The sequence below is a fragment of the Neoarius graeffei genome, chromosome 4, assembly GCF_027579695.1.
Source record: "Neoarius graeffei isolate fNeoGra1 chromosome 4, fNeoGra1.pri, whole genome shotgun sequence".
Lineage (NCBI taxonomy): Eukaryota > Metazoa > Chordata > Actinopteri > Siluriformes > Ariidae > Neoarius > Neoarius graeffei.
In genome coordinates this window covers 90,006,001-90,025,811 of record NC_083572.1, presented here as the reverse complement: position 1 = coordinate 90,025,811, position 19,811 = coordinate 90,006,001, and the positions used below count along the sequence as shown (strand labels likewise).

General features: G+C 41.7%; 1 protein-coding gene across 13 annotated transcripts in view; it reads right to left on the bottom strand.

Annotated features, from left to right (window-relative positions):
• mast2 (microtubule associated serine/threonine kinase 2) overlaps positions 1-19,811 on the bottom strand; it is a 391,407-nt gene that overhangs the window by 20,189 nt on the left and 351,407 nt on the right. For all 13 annotated transcript variants that reach the window (XM_060919978.1, XM_060919988.1, XM_060919981.1 and 10 more), the window contains 9 exons: positions 18,428-18,529; positions 16,195-16,327; positions 12,756-12,832; positions 12,561-12,664; positions 12,262-12,470; positions 8,312-8,450; positions 5,907-6,039; positions 5,646-5,811; positions 4,588-4,689 (listed from right to left, as the gene is read on the bottom strand). In XM_060919978.1, the coding sequence (XP_060775961.1) occupies positions 4,588-4,689; positions 5,646-5,811; positions 5,907-6,039; positions 8,312-8,450; positions 12,262-12,470; positions 12,561-12,664; positions 12,756-12,832; positions 16,195-16,327; positions 18,428-18,529 (1,165 nt within the window). The remainder of the gene's footprint in view (positions 1-4,587; positions 4,690-5,645; positions 5,812-5,906; positions 6,040-8,311; positions 8,451-12,261; positions 12,471-12,560; positions 12,665-12,755; positions 12,833-16,194; positions 16,328-18,427; positions 18,530-19,811) is intronic.

Here is a 19,811-nt window from a genome sequence, read left to right as displayed (position 1 = left end):
GACATCGCCACGACATAATCCCCCTTCATTAGGCATTTCAGCCAGCGGGGGATAAAAATTGTGAGGGAAGTTGATTTCAGAAAGCGAGCACACATGTTGATGAAATTGCCAAAGTACAAGTTTGTTAATAATCAAGGGCATAACTCTGGTAAAAATTTGCCCAAATTAAACGAAATTTAAATCTGCGTATTACGGTCATATAACAAAGCCTTTTGCCAAGTTTGGTGAAATTCCTCCACAAATTGTAAGAGGAGTTGATTTCAGAAGAACGTACACCCTCATGGAATTCTCAAAGTTATTTAATCAAGGGTCAAAACTCTGGTAAAATTTTCACAAATGAAATTAAATCGCAATATGCGTATTACCGTCATATAACAAAGCCTTTTGCCAAGCTTCGAGAAATTCCTCCAAAAATTGTTAGAGGAGTTGATTTCAGAAGCCAAGTACCCTTCCCAGGATGGACGGACAGACGGACATTGTCATGACATAATCCCCCTTCAGGAATTCCAGCCAGCGGGGGATAAAAGTTGTGAGGGAAGTTGATTTCAGAAAGCAAGCATACGTTGATGAAATTGCCAAAATACAAGTTTGTTAATAACCAAGGGCATAACTCTGGTAAAATTTTCACAAATGAAATTAAATCGCAATGTGCATAGTACTATCAAATAAGACCTTTTGCTAAGCTTCGAGAAATTCCTCCAAAAATTGTGAGAGGAGTTGATGTCAGAAGGTAAGCATACCTTCATGAAATTGCCAAAGTATAAAGTTATTAATCAAGGGCCAAAACTCTGGTAAAATGCGACCGAATTGAACAAAATAATCATATGCGTACTACCGACATACAGTGCCTTGAAAAAGTATTCATACCCCTTGAACTTTTTCACATTTTTCCACCTTACAACCACGAAATTAAAAGTTTTTTATTGAGATTTTATGTGATAGACCAACACAGAGTAGCACATAATTGTGAAGTGAAATGAAAATGATAAATGGTCTTCAAAATTTTAAACAAATAAAAATCTGAAAAATGTGGTGTGCATTAGTATTCAGCCCCCCTGCGTCAATACTTTGTAGAGCCACCTTTTGCTGCAATTACAGCTGCAAGTCTTTTGTGGTATGTCTCTACCAGCTTTGCACATCTAGACCAGGGCTTTGAACCAGAATTTTTTTCCTATTGGTTCGTTCCGAACAGAAACGGAATTTTAACGTTTCCGGTTTTGGGTTCCACCATTAAATAGACGTTCCCGAACCGGTTAGAACAAAAAAATTTTGTTCCCGGAACGGTTAATTACGTTCCCTGTCAGCTGTTTAACAAATGGCTATAAAATTTTGTCTCTGTCTCATCCAGCTTAAGCCAAATGTAGGCTAATTCTATTACAACCTTCATTAAATAAGACAAGAAATAATTCAAAACAATTATTATTTCAAATGTTGGCAATTTGGATTCTCAGTACGTCTTCCCATCTACACAAACAGAAAAAGTGCCAAAAATGAAAGACAATTCGTTTAGTGTGTTACCAAAGGCTAGTCAGGCCCTATGCATTGATAGGCTAACAGAGGTTAACGTCATTTAATGTTCGCGAGCCTCTCATTAACGTGGACAAATATATTGATATCGTGTTTGAAACTGACGTTTTTGAATAACGATAGACTGCAATATTTACCTCTTATTTAAGATGTGGAGACGTGATAGTAGTCCACCCTCCCGCTCTCTCCATTCAGTCAGCGAACGTCACACAGGAAGTGAACCCCAACGGGTCATAGAAACTTGCGCAGGAGAAGAATGACTTTTTTATTTGTAGGCTACAGAAACTTTGAGGAACGAAATAAAAACCGGTATTAACCGGTTACCATTATTTTTAATAAGCGTTTCTGTTCCGGAACATAAAAAATAAAGTTTCTGGTTTCGTTTCTGTTCCATGTGAAATAGAAAAAGTTCCCGGTTTTCGTTTTCGTTTCTTGAACCGGTTCAAAGCCCTGATCTAGACACTGAAATTTTTGCCCATTCTTCTTTGCAAAATAGCTCAAGCTCAGCCAGATTGGATGGAGAGCGTCTGTGAACAGCAATTTTCAAGTCTTGCCACAGATGCTCAATGGGATTTAGGTCTGGACTTTGACTGGGCCATTCTAACACATGAATATTCTTTGATCTAAACCATTCCATTGTAGCTCTGGCTGTATGTTTAGGGTCATTGTCTTGCTGGAAGGTGAATCTCCTTCCCAGTCTCAAGTCTTTTGCAGCCTCCAACAGGTTTTCTTCCAGGATTGCCCTGTATTTAGCTCCATCCATCTTCCCATCAACGCTGACCAGCTTCCCTGTCCCTGCTGAAGAAAAGCATCCCCATAGCATGATGCTGCCACCACCATGTTTCACAGTGGGGATGGTGTGTGCAGGGTGATGAGCAGTGTTAGTTTTCTGCCACACATAGCGCTTTGCATTTAGGCCAAAAAGTTCAACTTTGGTCTCATCTGACCAAAGCACCTTCTTCCACATGTCTGCTGTGTCCCCTACATGGCTTCTGGCAAACTGCAAACGGGACTTCTTATGCCTGTCTTTCAGCAATGGCTTTCTTCTTGCCACTCTTCCAAAAAGGCCAGATTTGTGGAGTGTACGACTTATAGTTGTCCTGTGCACAGATTCTCCCACCTGAGCTGTGGATTTCTGCAGTTCCTCCAGAGTGATCATGGGCCTCTTGGCTGCTTCTCTGACCAGTGCTCTCCTTGCTCGCTCTGTCAGTTTAGGTGGCTGGCCATGTCTTGGTAGGTTTGCAGTTGTGCCATACTTTTTCCATTTTTGAATGATGGATTGAACAGTGCTTCTTGAGATGTTCAGAGCTTGGGATTTTTTTTTTATAACCTAACCCTGCTTTAAACTTCTCCAGAACTTTATCCCTGACCTGTCTGGTGAGTTCTTTGGTCTTCATGATGCTGTTTGTTCTTCAGTGTTCTCTAACAAACCACTGAGGCCTTCACAGAACAAGTGTATTTATGCTGAGAGTAAATTACACACAGTGGGACACTATTAACTAATTAAATGACTTCTGAAGGCAGTTGATTGCACTGGATTGTATTTAGAGGTATCAGAGTACAGGGGGCTGAATACTAATGCACACCACATTTTTCAGATTTTTATTTGTTTAAAATTTTGAAGACCATTTATCATTTTCATTTCACTTCACAATTATGTGCTACTCTGTGTTCGTCTATCACATAAAATCTCAATTAAAAACTTTTAAGTTCGTGGTTGTAAGGTGGAAAAATGTAGCCTAGTAAACTAGACCCACCCGCCTAGCGGCCAAAAATATTTTTGCCTAGCGAATGGGTCTAGCCTCGCACCATATAAACAAAAACACCCCGGGCATCAAATCGCGCCCGCCAATCACAACGCAAGTTTTTTGTTTGGATTCTTTGGGCGGGGCTTTTGCAGGAGTGCCGACAAAGCTGCGCGACGCTGGAGAAAGCGCAGCAGGAAAGATGGCTACGGCTAGTGAACAGCGCGCGTTTGACTCCGCTTTGGAATCAGTTTTAGAAGAATTAGACTTGGAGTTTTCGTTGAAACATGAGCAGGAAGAGGCTCTCCGCTCATTCCTTTTCAAGAAGGACGTTTTCGCTGTTTTGCCGACCGGCTATGGCAAAAGTCTGATCTACCAGCTGGCTCCGCTCGTAGCCAAAAGGATGGGGCTAGTTTGTGCAGTACGAAGAATTAATAAACAGCTTTGAAACATTACTTTTTGATTGTTTCTTATTTTCCCGTTATTTTAAATTTAAGGGAAATAATTTCACCAAACACCACTAAATAAAAACTCTCAAAAACAGTTTAAGCAAACCCTTGAAAAACACTTGGAAAAAAAATGAGTGTATGTGGTACAGACTCCAAACTTGTGGTCATTATCTCCAAACTTCTTAATATCTAGAACCTGTTTATTAATTAATACGCATTTTGAAAAATTATTTATTTCAAGGCCTCCCCCACTGCTTTCTGTCGCTCTGACTACGTCACAGTCACTGTTGCGCTGATTGGTCAGAGCGTTGGCCTATACGCACAGAGACAGTTCGAAAGACAGCGGTTTGTTCCTCCCACCTCCGTCGGAAATGTCTACGGATCGAGGCCAGACTAAATATTCACATTTAGTCTGGCTTGCCAGGCTAGGAAAAATGTGACAAAGTTCAAGGGGTATGAATACTTTTTCAAGGCACTGTATAACAATGCCTTTTGCCAAGTTTCGTGAAATTCCTCTAAAAATTGTGAGAGGAGTTGATTTCAGAAGGAAAACACACTCATGAAATTGTTCAAGTATAATTTTGTTAATCAAAGGCTGTAACTGGTAAAATGTGACCCAATTTAACAAAATTACAATATGTGTATTATTGACATATGACAAAGAATCCTGCCAAGTTTTGTGAAATTCCTCCAAAAACTGTGACATGAGTTGATTTCAGAAGGTGTGCACTCTTCCTGGGATGGACGGACATCGCTACGACATAATCCCCCTTTCGGCCAGCAGGGGATAAAAAAAACAAAAAAAGCACCACACCACCACCACACTAGCTCTTAGGTCCTTGCATGTGTTACATATGAGTGCAGACCTGTTCCCAATCGCTCTAGTGGGTTTTGTCGGAGCAGTTTAGAGATGAGGTCTTGAGCGTCTGGAGGTAGAGCTTCATCCCCCTCAGGCCACACGATCTCATCTGCAGCCAAAAGCAGACAGACAACAAATGATACACTCCTGTATGATCAGTGTGGTGTAGAAACAATCATGAACAATATTCTGCCCTTATCCACAACCATCCTCCCTAATACCTTTTCCAAGTGCCCTTAGAGGTCCACACAGACCTTGTCTTTGTCCCTTCCCTATTCCTTTGTGTGACATCATTTCAAGTCCATCCCCATCCCAGTTCCTGCAGGACCACCTCTATGCCCTGTGGTCCAACACTACCATCACACTGTCCCCTCTCTCTCTCTAATTACATAACGATACCTCTTCTATTTATGTTTGATTTTCCCCATTCTTACAAATGCAACATGTAAAACATACTCCAGTGCAAAGGGTTTCTTTTTTTTTTGTCATGATCTAAATAAAATCCAATACTCCTGCACACTTTCTACATGGGGCGGCACGGTGGTGTAGTGGTTAGCGCTGTCGCTCCACAGCAAGAAGGTCCGGGTTCGAGCCCCGTGGCCGGCGAGAGCCTTTCTGTGCGGAGTTTGCATGTTCTCCCCGTGTCCGTGTGGGTTTCCTCCAGGTGCTCCGGTTTCCCCCACAGTCCAAAGACATGCACGTTAGGTTAACTGGTGACTCTAAATTGACCGTAGGTGTGAATGTGAGTGTGAATGGTTGTGTCTATGTGTCAGCCCTGTGATGACCTGGCGACTTGTCCAGGGTGTACCCCGCCTTTCGCCCGTAGTCAGCTGGGATAGGCTCCAGCTTGCCTGCGACCCTGTAGAACAGGATAAAGCGGCTAGAGATAATGAGATGAGATGACTTTCTACATGTACATAAGCACTGACATTACTGTACATGACACAAAATGTAAATGTCACATCTGACTAATTATTCACTACAGCATTACTGCTGTTCTCACTCAAATGCACATCTCTTCTGAAAAAAAAAAAAAATACTTGAAGTGTGTAACGATCTACATACCGCTGATGACTTGCCCAAACAGTTCCTCGGGGGTGTCTCCGAAGAAAGGAGCGCAGCCCACCAAAAACTCATACAGGATGACTCCCATGGCCCACCAGTCCACTGGTTTCCCATAACCCTGTCTGAGGATCACCTCCGGGGCGATATACTCCGGTGTCCCACATACCTAGTAGTCAAAAAGGATGCAGAGCAGGTTAGAGAACGGCCGCGTGAGAGAAAAGTAATGCAAACTCTGACAGACGTATAAAATGATGTCTTTACCTGTTTATCTAAGAACTCGCGTGTGTCTTTCTCAATGTGGCCTTCATACAGGTTAGTGGTGAGACTCATAAGGCCAATCTTCGACAGGCCAAAGTCTGTCAGTTTGATGTGTCCCATTGAAGTGATTAGAAGACTTAAAAAAAAAAAAAAAAGTCACACATATTACACAGGTGCTGTAAAATAAGACCGACATGTGATAACATGAAGTGCGCTTAAACTTCAGGCATTCTTACAATAAACCACGGAGGGAAATTTTGTCTCTGTGTTTCTTTGTGTGTGTCAGTCACACCCTGTGTCCGAAATCGCTCCCTACTCATTATATAGGGCGCTATATACGGTAGTCAGGACACCATTTTGTAGTGCTGTCCGAAACCTTAGTGAGGATTATTTACACCCTATATAGTGCACTCAAAGTATCCCATAATGCATCACGAAAAGTAACGTACAACCGATGGTCACTATCCAAAGCGATATATCCCATCATGCATTGCGGTTGGGCTGAAAGAAATCAAATTAAAAGTCTCAAATCTGATTTAATACAAGGCAGCGGCAAAGAAAAAAGTATTCAGCCTTAATTTAAAAAAGCTGAAAGATGCAGGTACTTTGTACTGATTAATGTGGGAAATGCGCTCAGTATAATATGGATTTATCACAAAAATACGTGCATTTATTATTTTTTGCGGCCCGGTTTCCATCAAACCGTGCGCTCTGATTGGCTCGCGAGCAGTCCGGAATCCAACGATCCGGACTCCAGTTACGGACCTTTGTCGATTCGCTCGTTCACAACAAACATAGCAGCAATTTTTTGTCAGCTTTTATTTTCGCATTTCTCAGTATTAAAGCATTAATTTTACAGCATGGATAGCGATAACGACAGTGTTCACAGCGAAAGCGAGTTTTACTACCCTGATGAAGACGAAATAAAAGAAAACGTTTTGGGAGAAAGCTAAAAACCTGTAACTGTTGCTAACGCCGAGCAAATCCAGCAGTTTATTGAGGAGCAAAGGGTAGAAAATACAACAAAAAAGACGACCGACGACCTCAATGTCTTTGGGAAGTTCTGTCGAAACCTAAACGAAGGTTGAAAGGTGGAAGACGTACCTGGCAAAGAACTAAACATGTTGCGGTGCAACTTTTTCATGTCCGCAACAAAGAAAAATGGCGATGTGTATGAGCCGTCCTCGCTCACGTCTTTCCAGAGAAGGATCCAGCGTTATCTGAATCAGGTTTGTTCTAAATATGTTTTCCCTTTTGGGCACTCTCATTTTCTGTTAGAATTTGGTAAAGAAAAAAATAAATATCTTATTTACCAGCTTAAGGTCGGTCCGTATGGTGAAATACCGTGACCTCGGCCTTGAATACTGACCTCGGCCCAGAGGCCTCGCTCAGTATTTTCAAGACCTCGGTCACGGCATTTCACGATACAGACCTCCCAGCTGGTAAATAATATACATTTATTTTTTTCGCGGTCCGGTTTCCATCAAATCCTGCGCTCTGATTGGCTGGTGAGCGGGCCTGTATCCTACGATACGGACCCCAGTTATGGACCTCTGGCGACTCGCTCGTTCACAACAACAACAAACATAGCAGCAATTTTTGTAAACATTTATTTTTGCATTTCTCAGGAGAATAGCATTAATTTTACAGCATGGATAGCGATAACGACAGTGTTCACAGCGAAAGCGAGTTTTACTACCCTGAGGAAGAAGAAATAAAAGAAAACATTTCAGGAGAAAGCTAAAAACCTGTAACTGTTGCTAACGCCGAGCAAAAACATGGCTGAATCCTGAATGACTCAATTTTGTATAAATAGGGAACTACATAGGCCGCAAAATGTAGTTTTTTTTTCTTGCCATGGAAGCAATTTGCATTACAGCCGTGAATGAGGATTCAAAACGGTGGCTCGGCTCGGTTTTCCCTTTTGGGTGCTCTCATTTTCTGTTAGAATTTGGTAAAGAAAAAAATTATTTACCAGCTTAAGGTCGGTCCGTATGGTGAAATACTGTGACCTCAGCCTTGAATACTGGCCTCAGCCCAGAGGGCCTCACTCAGTACTTTCAAGACCTCAGTCACGGTATTTCACGATGCAGACCTCCCAGCTGGTAAATAACATGTATGTATTTATTATTTTAAAACCCACCAGCCGACTGATCTGGCACATTTTAACTGCGCGACAGTAATGACGTAAATACCAGTGTGACGGAGTAGTGTCCGAAAGCGTTTTTTTCATTTTAACAATGAGCTCACTATATAGTCCTATATAGTGAGTAGGGAGTAGTGTACGAGTGAGCAATTTTGGACACAGGGACAGTCTCTACCTGTGTCTCTGTGTCCTTGTATTTTGCTGTGTGTTTATGGCTCTGTGTGTCCTTGTCCCAATCTCTGTGTATATGTGTTGCACTCACTTGTCAGGTTTGAGGTCACGGTGTACAATGCCATAGTTGTGGAGGTATTCCAGTGCCAGTACGGTTTCAGCGAAGTACATGCGTGCCATATCCACAGGCAGAGCACCGATGTGCTTCAGTAGAGTGGCACAGTCCCCACCTGAACACAAGCACAGTCGGGCTGTAGTACAGTTTCCATCAGCATCGCCGCAAATAACTTTCAAGACTTTACTGACATTCAGGTGTGGACAAATTCATTAGCTAACCACTTTGAAAGCTCCAAAGCGCTTGCCATGAAATTAACTACACTAAAAAGCAGCAACTAATGACATTTTATACCATGACCTACTTATGTGTATTAATCCAGACTATGGAAAATAAATCTTTAAATTAATGCCAATCTGAGAGGTTCAAATACTTTTTCCATTAACATATGTAATATTACATCATTTTCCTCAATAAATAAATGACCAAGTGATAATATTTTTATCTCACTTGTTGAATTGGGTTCACTTTGTCTATTTGTAGTTGGACTCGTGTGAAAACCTGACGATGTTTTAGGTCATATTTATGCAGAGCCAGAGAAAATTCACAAAACTTCACAAACATCCGAGCACTACTGTAAAATCAAATTTGAGACATTTAAGGCCATTAATTTATAAAATGCAGTTTATAAATAAGACATTCAAAAAATAAGACATTTACAGGACACTATGGCTACGTTCACACTGCAGGCTGAAGTGACTCAAATCCGATCTTTTCGCCCATATGTGACCTGTATCCGATCTTTTATTGACAATATGAACGACACAGATCCGATTTTTTCAAATCCGACCCAGGCCGTTTGGATATGTGGTGCTAATTCCGATTCCTATCCGCTCTTTTCATATGCGACTTCAGTCTGAACCGCCAGGTCGCATTCATCCGACTTACACGTCATCAACAAGCCACAAACGTCACTATTCTGCGCTGAAGTAGGCGGCGGGTCTCTCAAAAAAAGTTACAACAACATGGCACATATGACATCAATGCGAGGGACGCTTCGGGCTGTGAAGATTCTGAATCTTCTCAATGGAAGGACGCAGAGGTTAGGGAGCTGATTTCCATTTGGGGGGATACAGCTATTCAAGCTAGATTGGATGGGTCATACCGCAACCGGGCGGTTTTACTTCCGTAAACACTGGCCATGCTCACTGCATGTGACGTTGTCGTATCCTGTAATGCGCATGCGGAACACTTTTAGGTCGCTTTTCGTTCATACTGAGGATCACATACAAGTCGCATATATTTGTGAATGTGAACGACCTCACAAAAAAATTGGATTTCACAAAAAAATCGGAATTGAGCATTAAGCCTTGCAGTGTGAACGTAGCGTATGATATTAGACATAAAGAGACTACAACGGCACTGTTTTCAAAAGCACCCAGCACTTTAAATATTGTATTTGTAAATAAACCTAAAAAGGACTGACAGGTAGCAAAACCGGTTATTCGTTTGCAGAGGTGGACAGTAACGAAGTACGTTTATGACTCAGTCACAACCGGCCGTACGTGCTCCTACGGCCAGTCTACGTGCAAAAAACGCAAGAAACGCACGGAAGGCGCGCGTGTGACGTGCTGATTTTCAAGCCGTAGACCAGCTGCAGAGGTTCTTTGTCATGTCAAACAAACTCTACGGGCACTTACGTTTTTTGCAAGGCAAACTTACAGCCAACGTGCGTCTTTCTCCACGTACACAAAAAAAACGCAGCAATTTGGGAAATGCCAAAAATCGCACGGCCAAAAAAATTGTACGTCCGGTTGTGACCTAGGCTTTACATGAGTACTGTACTTAAGTACACTTCTTGAGTATATGTACTTTACTTGAGTATTTTTTTTTGGAAACTTATGACTTTAACTTCACTACACTTGAAAGACAAATATACTTTTCACTCCATTATATTTCTGTCAAGCTCCTCGTTACTATAAAGCAGCTTTCAAAGTGGATGATTTTTTCTTTTCTTTTCTAAAACGTGATGCTTTTTCCGCAGGTGACACTGAGACAGCTGATCAGTAATCACTAGGGTCACGTCACGTCCACAGACTGGATAAAATCAAGTTCAGTGATTTCTCAGCAGCGTTATTTGAACACAATCCGTTGATGTCAGAATGGAAGGAGGCGGTTCTTCTGGGGAACGCACGCACGCATTCATTGCCATACCTAGAACCCATGTTTCAGTTTTCTGAAAGGATTAAAGATTCGTTTCGTTTTAAATGTTTGCCGAAAACAAACCACATCACGGCCTACAAAAACTCGCCGTCCAGCCTGCGGAAGCGTATTGAGGTCTATAAACGTTTTATTCCAAGAGAAAGCTTGCAATGAAGTTGTTTGTGCTTTTAGAGCTAGCGATAACGTTGCAAACGTAGCTATGCAGTCTGGTTAGTCAAATGACTTTCTACGGATTTGCCCGCCAAGTTGCCGTAGCCTTGTCCACGGCTAACGATAACACATAGCTAGTTAACTTGGACACCTAGTTAGCATGTAAACGCTAACTTATCTGAAGTCCTTTCAGAAATGTTTTTAGCATAATCTTGCCAAATAAACAATGTAGAAATCTTTCTTTTCTAGTAGCGTTAGCTACCCAATATGATTTTGAGTTTGAAAAGAGTTTGCTAGCATGTCAGGTGGAGCTTCACTGACTAGCTAGCTTAACGTTAAACCAGCATGACGGCACAGCATGCGTTCATTTTGTGAATTCACATTTCTGTCTTTGGTAACGGCGTTAGGTTTTGTAAGCGTTGTGGCAATAATACAACGATGCGTTGACAGAAAATGTACTTTTGATACTTAAGTATTTTTAAAAGCAAGTACTTCAGTACTTTAACTTAAGTAAAAATTTGACTGGACAACTTTCACTTGTTTCGGAGTCACATTTGATCGGCGGGATCTGTACTTTGACTTAAGTAATGAAGTTGGGTACTTGACCCATCTCTGGGCAATTCCATGTAAATGTCAACCTCACCATGCAAAAATAAAGCAACATGTAATACATCAAAACCACTCCCAGAGATATCACCTAGGCAATAAACAAATAAATACATACATAAATATTTTGATCACCTAATATGTCACTGTCAGTCTTTCTTTCTGATAATGTAAAACCCAAGCTAAAATCAACTTTGATCATGTACAATTCTATATTATTGCCACAAGCCACAGAAATGTATGCTAAAATCCACAAAACAGCAAAACAATAGCCATCCTAAATATTATTTAAGAACTTTGATAGTTTTAGCTGATATTTAGAGAGTTTTTCAAAGGGTTATGGTGGTTAAATTGCTGATTTTCTAAACGTATGCCATGTCTATTTCAGACGCGTCACATCCATAACGGAATTTCGTCACATCCATAACGCTGACTTTTCCTTCCGAAACTCTGCATGAAATACAAAATGTTTTAAACAAAGATTTTTTATATTCACCTTGGACCCCTCTATCAAATGGATATCTCCATTTCGACATTAGGTTTACAATTTCACAGAGTTTGATAAAAATGTACAGTCACCCAAGAAAAGTGATACTTTTTCTGTCACATCCATAACGCATCTTTTATTGGCATTTTCTGGCATGCCCTAGATGTACTATGGGAATTGTTCTTGTTCTATCACTTCTCCAGTATGGTACAGCCTTAAAATATGCAACACCTGTTTAAATACTGGGAGACAATAAAACATGCACTGGGTCATTTGTTGCCATTTTGAGTTCAAGTGTCACGTCCATAACGCTGGAATTGCTCCTCTGTTCATTTGACTTAAACATGGATCAGGCTTCTGCAGCCAAAGTGCTAAAGTGTTGGTCTTTTAGAGCAGTGATCTGATGTTGGCGTGTGCATGTCGACTGGTGGTGCCAGATTTCGGACTTCTGAGACATTAATGCGAGATGTGGAGTTATTTTGCATCATGATTCTTTGTCCCAAATAAAAGTACGTCTCACCCTCTACATACTCCATGACCATGCAGAGGTGTCTGCGTGTTTCGAAGGAGCAGAAAAAGCTAACGACGAATGGATTCTCGGCAAACGTGAGGATGTCCCTCTCCACAAACGCCTGCTGGATCTGGTTCCTCAGAATCAAGTTCTGCTTGTTGATCTTTTTCATGGCAAAACGCTGACGTGTCTCTTTATGCCTCACCAGAAACACAGCCCTGGAAGAAATACATTATAATATGACGGAATCACAGTCTTCTACAACATGTTTTACCATTTAATATATGCGTTTTTATGAAATGCCTTACCCGTAAGCTCCATTACTGATGAGTTTGATGGTCTCAAAGTCCTCTTCTCTTGGCGTTTTGGCCTTTGCCTGTGGTTGAGGTGGCTGTACCGTTGCACCTCGACTCTGAACAGAAACAATTACAGTTCACCTGAGTATCAAACTCATAAACTGACACACTAATTCACGTCTTTCATGAATCTAATGCTTGACTTACTTCAGAGGAGTCAACGCTGACTTCAGTCTCTGGTGTTTCTGAGTTTCCACTGTCATAACTGGTCAGCTGGGCCATTTCTAAACAAAGCACAAAGACGTGATAACGTGCCGAGCTGAAACCCTGGAACCCCTCATCATTCTGACATATACGTAGTTCTGAGCTAACATTAACGCAAACGAGATGAGATCGTTTTATCACAGAGTAACACATTCAACTACTGCCTGAGGTTGATTGGATTCAAGATTTGTATACATATCAATATTAGTCTTTTCCCCCCTCGGTATGCATTCTGAATATACAAGTCCTGGTATATGCTTTTACTTTGGAGACCGAAGATCAAGAGGAAGAAGGCGTTTCAGTAAACAGCAGCATTCAGGACTTTTGTTAAAAGCGGTCACAGGTCAATAATTACAAAGCTACCGCTAGTTACATTGCAATAGTGAAACAGCTGTACTGAAAATTCTAGGATTCGATAAACAGTACTGTGCGAAAGGCTTAAGGCCTCTGCATGCTCTTGCGACAAGGCTTTTGCAGATAGCTTTTCGCAGACAGTTGTAATTTATCGTTGAGCGGGGAGTAATAGGCGTGCGCGATGTTATTCACCGCTACAATGCAAGGGGGCGTGAAGTCGCGAAATCGCTAGGAGTAGTTGGTGGGTGTGGTTAGTGGAGTGTTTATCCTCCGGTTACTTATAATGACTAGAACTGGAGTCGTATAGATGTACAGTACGTACTTCCTCACTTCCTCGATCAACCGCTCTTCATGCTGCTCCATCTTCGCTCGTGTTTTTAAAAATGGCGGTCGTGAAAACAAACCAAACCGGGAAAGTAGGGAAGCGGAAGTGCGTGTACAGCGGATGTAGAGTGGACCAATCAGAGCCCTCTTGTCTGCGACGCTGTCTGCGAGGCTTCTGCGGTGGTCACAATTTTTGGGAGGTGCGCGCAGAGTGTCTGCGAAGGTGGGGGGGCTACGCAGACGCTATCTGCGACACCGTCTGCGAGGACTGCGTTGTCAGCATAAATCGGCCTTTAGGCACATGTAAAGAAATACTGTCGACCAAAAATGGCTTAAAAAATAATGAAATGTTTCAACATTAAAAAAAAAAAAATACCATAAACATCAGTAAGCCATAATAAATGAAACGAAGTCAGTATTTGGTGCGAGACGACCCTTGGCTTAAAAAAAAAAAAAATAGTAGTCACGGGTCCAGTGAGTGCAGTTTTATAAGGAAATGAGCTGTAGGTTTTACTGAGCATCTTAAGCTGGGCATACACTGTGTGATTTTTTTCAGTCGCGGTATTCAGCTGCTGCTCACACTGTACGAGTGAATCGCAGGGGTAAACAGCACGCAGCTTACGATTCCTGTTCTCACACTATACGATCCGATGCTCGGATGCGATGCTCAGGATTTCCAACAGGTTTGATTTTCATCTGATCGATCGGGAGGAGGTCGTGAGGTGTTAAATCGCTTGTCGTTACCCCATGTATACTACACGATCCGAGATGCACGATTGAGCCAAAACTCGGCCCGATCTCCAAAATAGTCGCACGAGTGAAAATCGTGTCAAAATCGGGCCAAAAATCGCACAGTGTATGCCCAGCATTACAGAACCAGCCACAGTTCTTCTGGACACTTTGACTGTCACACTCGCTTCTTAATGATGCACCAAAACCCAGCAGCCTTCATTATGTTTTCTTTTTTAATCTGTAGAGATGGAGTAAAGAAAAAAATCCTGAACTTTTGAAAGTCAAACTAAGATTGGGGGGGGGGGGGGGGGGGGGGGGCAACGTCCCCCGAAAAAATTTTAACAACATAACACGCAAAACCCTGCATTCTAGTGCATTTTAGTACTTATTTTCACTAAAACAAGTTATAACTTTTAAGCCTTTTTCCTTTCATGTACATTAATGATTAACATGTCAAAAATATCAAATTTAATTCCCCGAGTTAATGAGTAATTTTCAGGAGTGCGTTTAGAAAACGTGGTGATTTTCCTGCTACACAGTTCATTACTTTGAAAAATATCAGACAGTTGAAGGTAAACTCAGCAAAATCCCAAAACAGTGCTGTTAAAAAGTAAAGGTCTGTTAGAGTTTCTAAAGCTTTCAGGTTTCAATGTTGGGGACGTTGAGCCTCGTTTATCAATCTTTTAGTAGAGTTGTGCGTTTGCAGAAGCTAAAGTGAACTAAACATTTCCAATTCGTATTTATGCGAGTTGAAGCCAATTGTTTACATTAGTTCGTATTGTCTGTAAATTTAAACACACCAATGAATACCGAATTTCTCATGTAAATCAGGGGCATAGCTAGGATTTTTCAGGGGTGTGTGTGTGTGTGTGTGTCACACACTAACTGGCAGCCTGAGTGCATTATGTAACAAAAAATAAATTACCATTGCTAGTTTTAGGCAGCTTAGAAACCGGCTCTTCCATTATTGCTGTTTCTTCCACGTTTTCTTGATGTTGTGTTTTAGAAACAGCACTAAAACTTAGCTTCGAAGCCACAAAATGCAACTTTGATGGAAAAAAATATATAATAAATTGCTTACCTCTCTTCACGTCGAAAGAAGGAGGAAAGTTTTGCTTGTTTTGACATGGCGAATTATTAACACGAGGAAATACTTGTAATTCGCAACTAAAAAGCCTGCAGCTACACTGGCAGCTTGAACATGCTTTCTCGTGCGATTGTGTTGCGCGGAACGGTGTCAGTCCAGCGCGTGCCGTTAACAAAGAACACCTGTCTTTAATCAGTGAACTATGTTTGGGCTATTTAAGGACTGCACCCATGCAAGGACGATGTGAAGTATTACGCCGCGTCTAGGAACGCGAAAAATCCGAAAAATAAATTTCTCCATTCGGAAAACCGGAGATTTTCAAGAGTTTTGTCAAATATCCGGATTTCCGGGTAAATCCGGAAGACTTTCATCTATAAATCTGAAAAGTGCTCTCTTATCTAATATGCTGCTCAGATACAATTTTTTTCCCCTTTAACATTTAAGTTTGTTCTGGAAAATGAGCGTTTGGACTCTAAAATGTTTTTGCACTGACTTGATAATGTAGAAGTCATAAAATAGAAATCTATAACAAAGTTTGTATGAAAAAAAAAATATAGGGTGCCTGAAACTTTTGCACAGTACTGTACATGATCACATTTGCTAAATAATAAAGTTCAAACTTTTAGTCACACTGCAAGGAAATAAAATGACGGCTCTTTCTTAAACCACTGCATGCTCACTTCAAACATCTATAAACATGAACTAGAAGTTCAGAGAAAAAATAAATAAATAATACACCTATTGTGATCGAGTCCTTAGTGTTTTATTTTGTAGGATTTAGCAAGAAAACCCACACCTCTGTTTAAAAAAAAAAAAAAAACCCCGCAAAAGCCATTAAATGTACCAAATCAGGAATGTATTTTCAAAACTGGAAAGTGGCTCTACCTTCCAAGGGGTCTCTCGTAAGGCCCAGCTGACTGATGATGTAACGAGGGATGTCCGATTTGATTCCCTGGCCTTCTTTTGCATGGCCTTCTGCAGCTTCCAGCAGGTGATAGAACTCCTCAGGGTCAAATTCCTATAGCATACAGAAGAGAGCAAAAAACGAAATAAGCACTTTTCTAACAAAAAGTGAAGCACAATCGGAATATAGTGGCGTTCCAGTCTAATCTATGCTGGATGAGGAAATTTCTCTCCATAGTGGTAGTACATAAAGACACACTCTAGAAAGCTCTAACATCTAATATGCAGTTTGTCTATCTTTTGCCACCAGAGTAATAAATAATCATCATGTTGAATTGATAACTCTGCCATTTACATCTGCCTTTTTGGAAGATTAACTTACAGAAAAGTATCTCACCATCATTAACCATATGGCTGCAAAAAACTACACAAGGAGCACAACTCGAACAGTGAGTGAGTGTGTTAAAACTCAGCAGTCACAACAGCACCGTTACGCTCACTGATCGTGCCTCTAGTAAGACATATTGCATCATTAGGACAAGCAGCTGCACTATTTCCACCTATTGTCAAAGAAGCAGAGACAAACGACACATACACCATTGTTTTCACCGACATTAAAGGAACAGTCCACCGTACTTCCATAATGAAATATGTTCTTCTCTGAATTGAGACAAGCTGATCCGTACCTCTCCGAGCTTTGCGCAACCTCCCAGTCAGTCAGACGCGCTGTCAGTCCTGTTAGCAATGTAGCTAGGCTCAGCATGGCCAATGGTATTTTTTGGGGCTGTAGTTAGATGCGACCAAACTCTTCCGCGTTTTTCCTGTTTACATGGGTTTATATGACCAGTGACATGAAACAAAGTTCAGTTACACAAATTGAAACGTGTCGATTTTCTATGCTATGGAAAGTCCGCACTATAATGACAGGCGTGCTAACACCTTCTGCGCGCTTCGGCAGCGCATTGATACCTTCACTCGGTGTTGTACCATTTTTTTTTTTTTAGACAGGGCGGACGGACCAGGGCATTCGCCCGCCTGGCCGTGCCCGACGAGGAGCGCTCTCAGCCGGCTTGGGAGGCAGACGGCAGCCCCTCCTGGAAGTGTGGTTTTACCATGGGCCTCATGCGGAAAAATGACAAAGTCCCAATTTTACCATGGGGCTCGAGTTGTACCCTTTTTTTTTTTTTTTAGACAGGGCGGACGGACCAGGGCGTTCGCCCACCTGGCCGTGCCCGAAGAGGAGCTCAGTATCAGTGCGCTGTCGAAGCACGCAGAAGGTGTTAGTACACCTGTCATTATAGTGCGGACTTTCCATAGCATAGAAAATCGCCACGTTTCAATTTGTGTAACTGAACTTGTTTCATGTCACTGGTCATATAAACCTATGTAAACAGGAAAAACGCGCAAGAGTTTGGTCGCATCTAACTACAGCCCCAAAAAATACCATTGGCCATGCTGAGCCTAGCTACACTACGTCTGACTGACTGGGAGGTCGCGCAAAGCTCGGAGAGGTACGGATCAGCTCGTCTCAATTCAGAGAAAAACATATTTCATTATGGAAGTACGGTGGACTGTTCCTTTAAGCTTGGTTTGTCCAAACTCTTTAATAGCGCGTATTCTCCAAGACCGATAATGCAAAATTTAATTACTTCTGTCAAAATCAGCAAACATGGTCTATTTCAGTAAGCATGGAAATGTAAAACGTTTATTTCCTAATCATACAGACGACAAAGAGAAAAATCTCAGTTATGCTTTGCTAATTTTAATATCCAGTTTGGTCTCAGTGTTAAATCTTTGGGATCGGAGATGTATAGATCATGAGCAGCTGTATCAAGAAAGTCAGTCATTTTGCATGGCGTCACAGTTGGTACTACATCTGATCCCTCTTAATACACACGCGAACATGAGCACAGAGCCTACAATGACAATGAAGCAATGCATACACAGGGACACGATCAGAAATAAGGTTTTATAGTTAATGACCTGTAGACTTGATCATTCCAGACCCACAAGGGGACAGCGTCCAGGCAAATAACCAATGCCCAAGGAGGAGTCTTTTAGGACTGATAGTCTCACAGTGGTTTAGTCTTCGTTCACTGTGCATTTTCACGGCTGTAGCCGCTTCATTAACGACTTAAAAACTGCACTTAGCATACAGACTAAGAATAACAGCAAGGTTAATAAAGCATCAGAAAGACTGAAGATAGATTTTTACCAGACACTCCAACAGCCGGGCCGGCCGAGCGATGATTATCATCAGCCTCTTAATGAGCTGGGTGACGAAGGTCACCTCAACACTCTCCGAACGCTCATGAGCCTGAGAGATGATTTAAAAAAAAAAAAAAAACACACAACATGAATCGAAAATCACTTCTTAATTTCCTTTGACTTCCATTAGGAAGACGAGAATATATTAAAGCATTTTCAAAAAGTGCACACGAAGAAACAAAACCTTTCTGGATTTAATTAACTGATTGAAAATATTAAACGACAAAGGCAAGATGTGGGCGAATTATGAGGAAATGTACTGTTGTTGAAAATGAAGGGATGAAGTGTGATGGAGAAGGGAATAGTGAGTTGATGAAATGTCTATTGCACATCTCTCTGTGTAATAGAGTCGAGGTGGTTAATAAACACTAGCTGGACTCGGGCTAATAGAGCTGTCTACAGCAGACAACACACTTCCCCTCCGGGGGATTTCTAATCATCCTGTGAATAATTTATACAGGTAATGAAACCTGCATCGAAACACACACACACACTGAACGGTTTAACCACGAGATATTCTAGATGGCGATCTCCCGAGGACAGAGGACACCAGGGAACGAGAGAAAGACATTTGAAAAACTTGCAAACTGCCCTAGGGGATATGAGGTCAGGAGGATATTCTCTGGACTCATCAGAGGCCGGGCGTCATGGTGACAGGTCAGTGGAATGACTAGATTGGATCCTGTGGTTTTTAATGGTGACGCTGTTGGAAACTGAACTCTAGCAATTGGTCATTTAGAAAGAGATTGCTGTCTTGGGTCATTCCTTACGACAACCTTCTCTACCTCCTGAATGAAAGACAAGACAAAGGGAAAAAAAAAAAAAAACACTGGACATCAATTCAGTCCTGTTACTGCAACCTTCAACTTAAACAAAAAAGGAAATGAAGCTTGTATGCAAAAAACAAACCACGTCAATCCTCAGAAATGAACCACCACAGTCCCAGACAGCCCGACCCTCCAGAATCCAGCACAAGCCATGCATCCATTCAGACAGAACATCAGCACCAGACTCAACTGTAAGGTCCTCGCTGTACTGAAGTATTCTCCATACCCTTCGCTCCAGAATGCGCTGAAGGAGCTCTTCTTGCTCAAGTCTCCTCTGCCACGAAACGCGTGCCATCCTCACACTGAGAATGAGCTTGAGTGCACGTTCCTGTGCACACCTGCGAGAGAAACTATTTATACAGCACCCTACCCCACCTGTCACTCTTGTTCACTCCAACCTAAACAAACCAATTAGCCTGGGCTCGGTGATGTCATCCTCGCTCGCCTGCACCCCACACTACAGCGCCAAGCTGGGTGTTCATGTGCGTGTTAGCATTCCGCTGC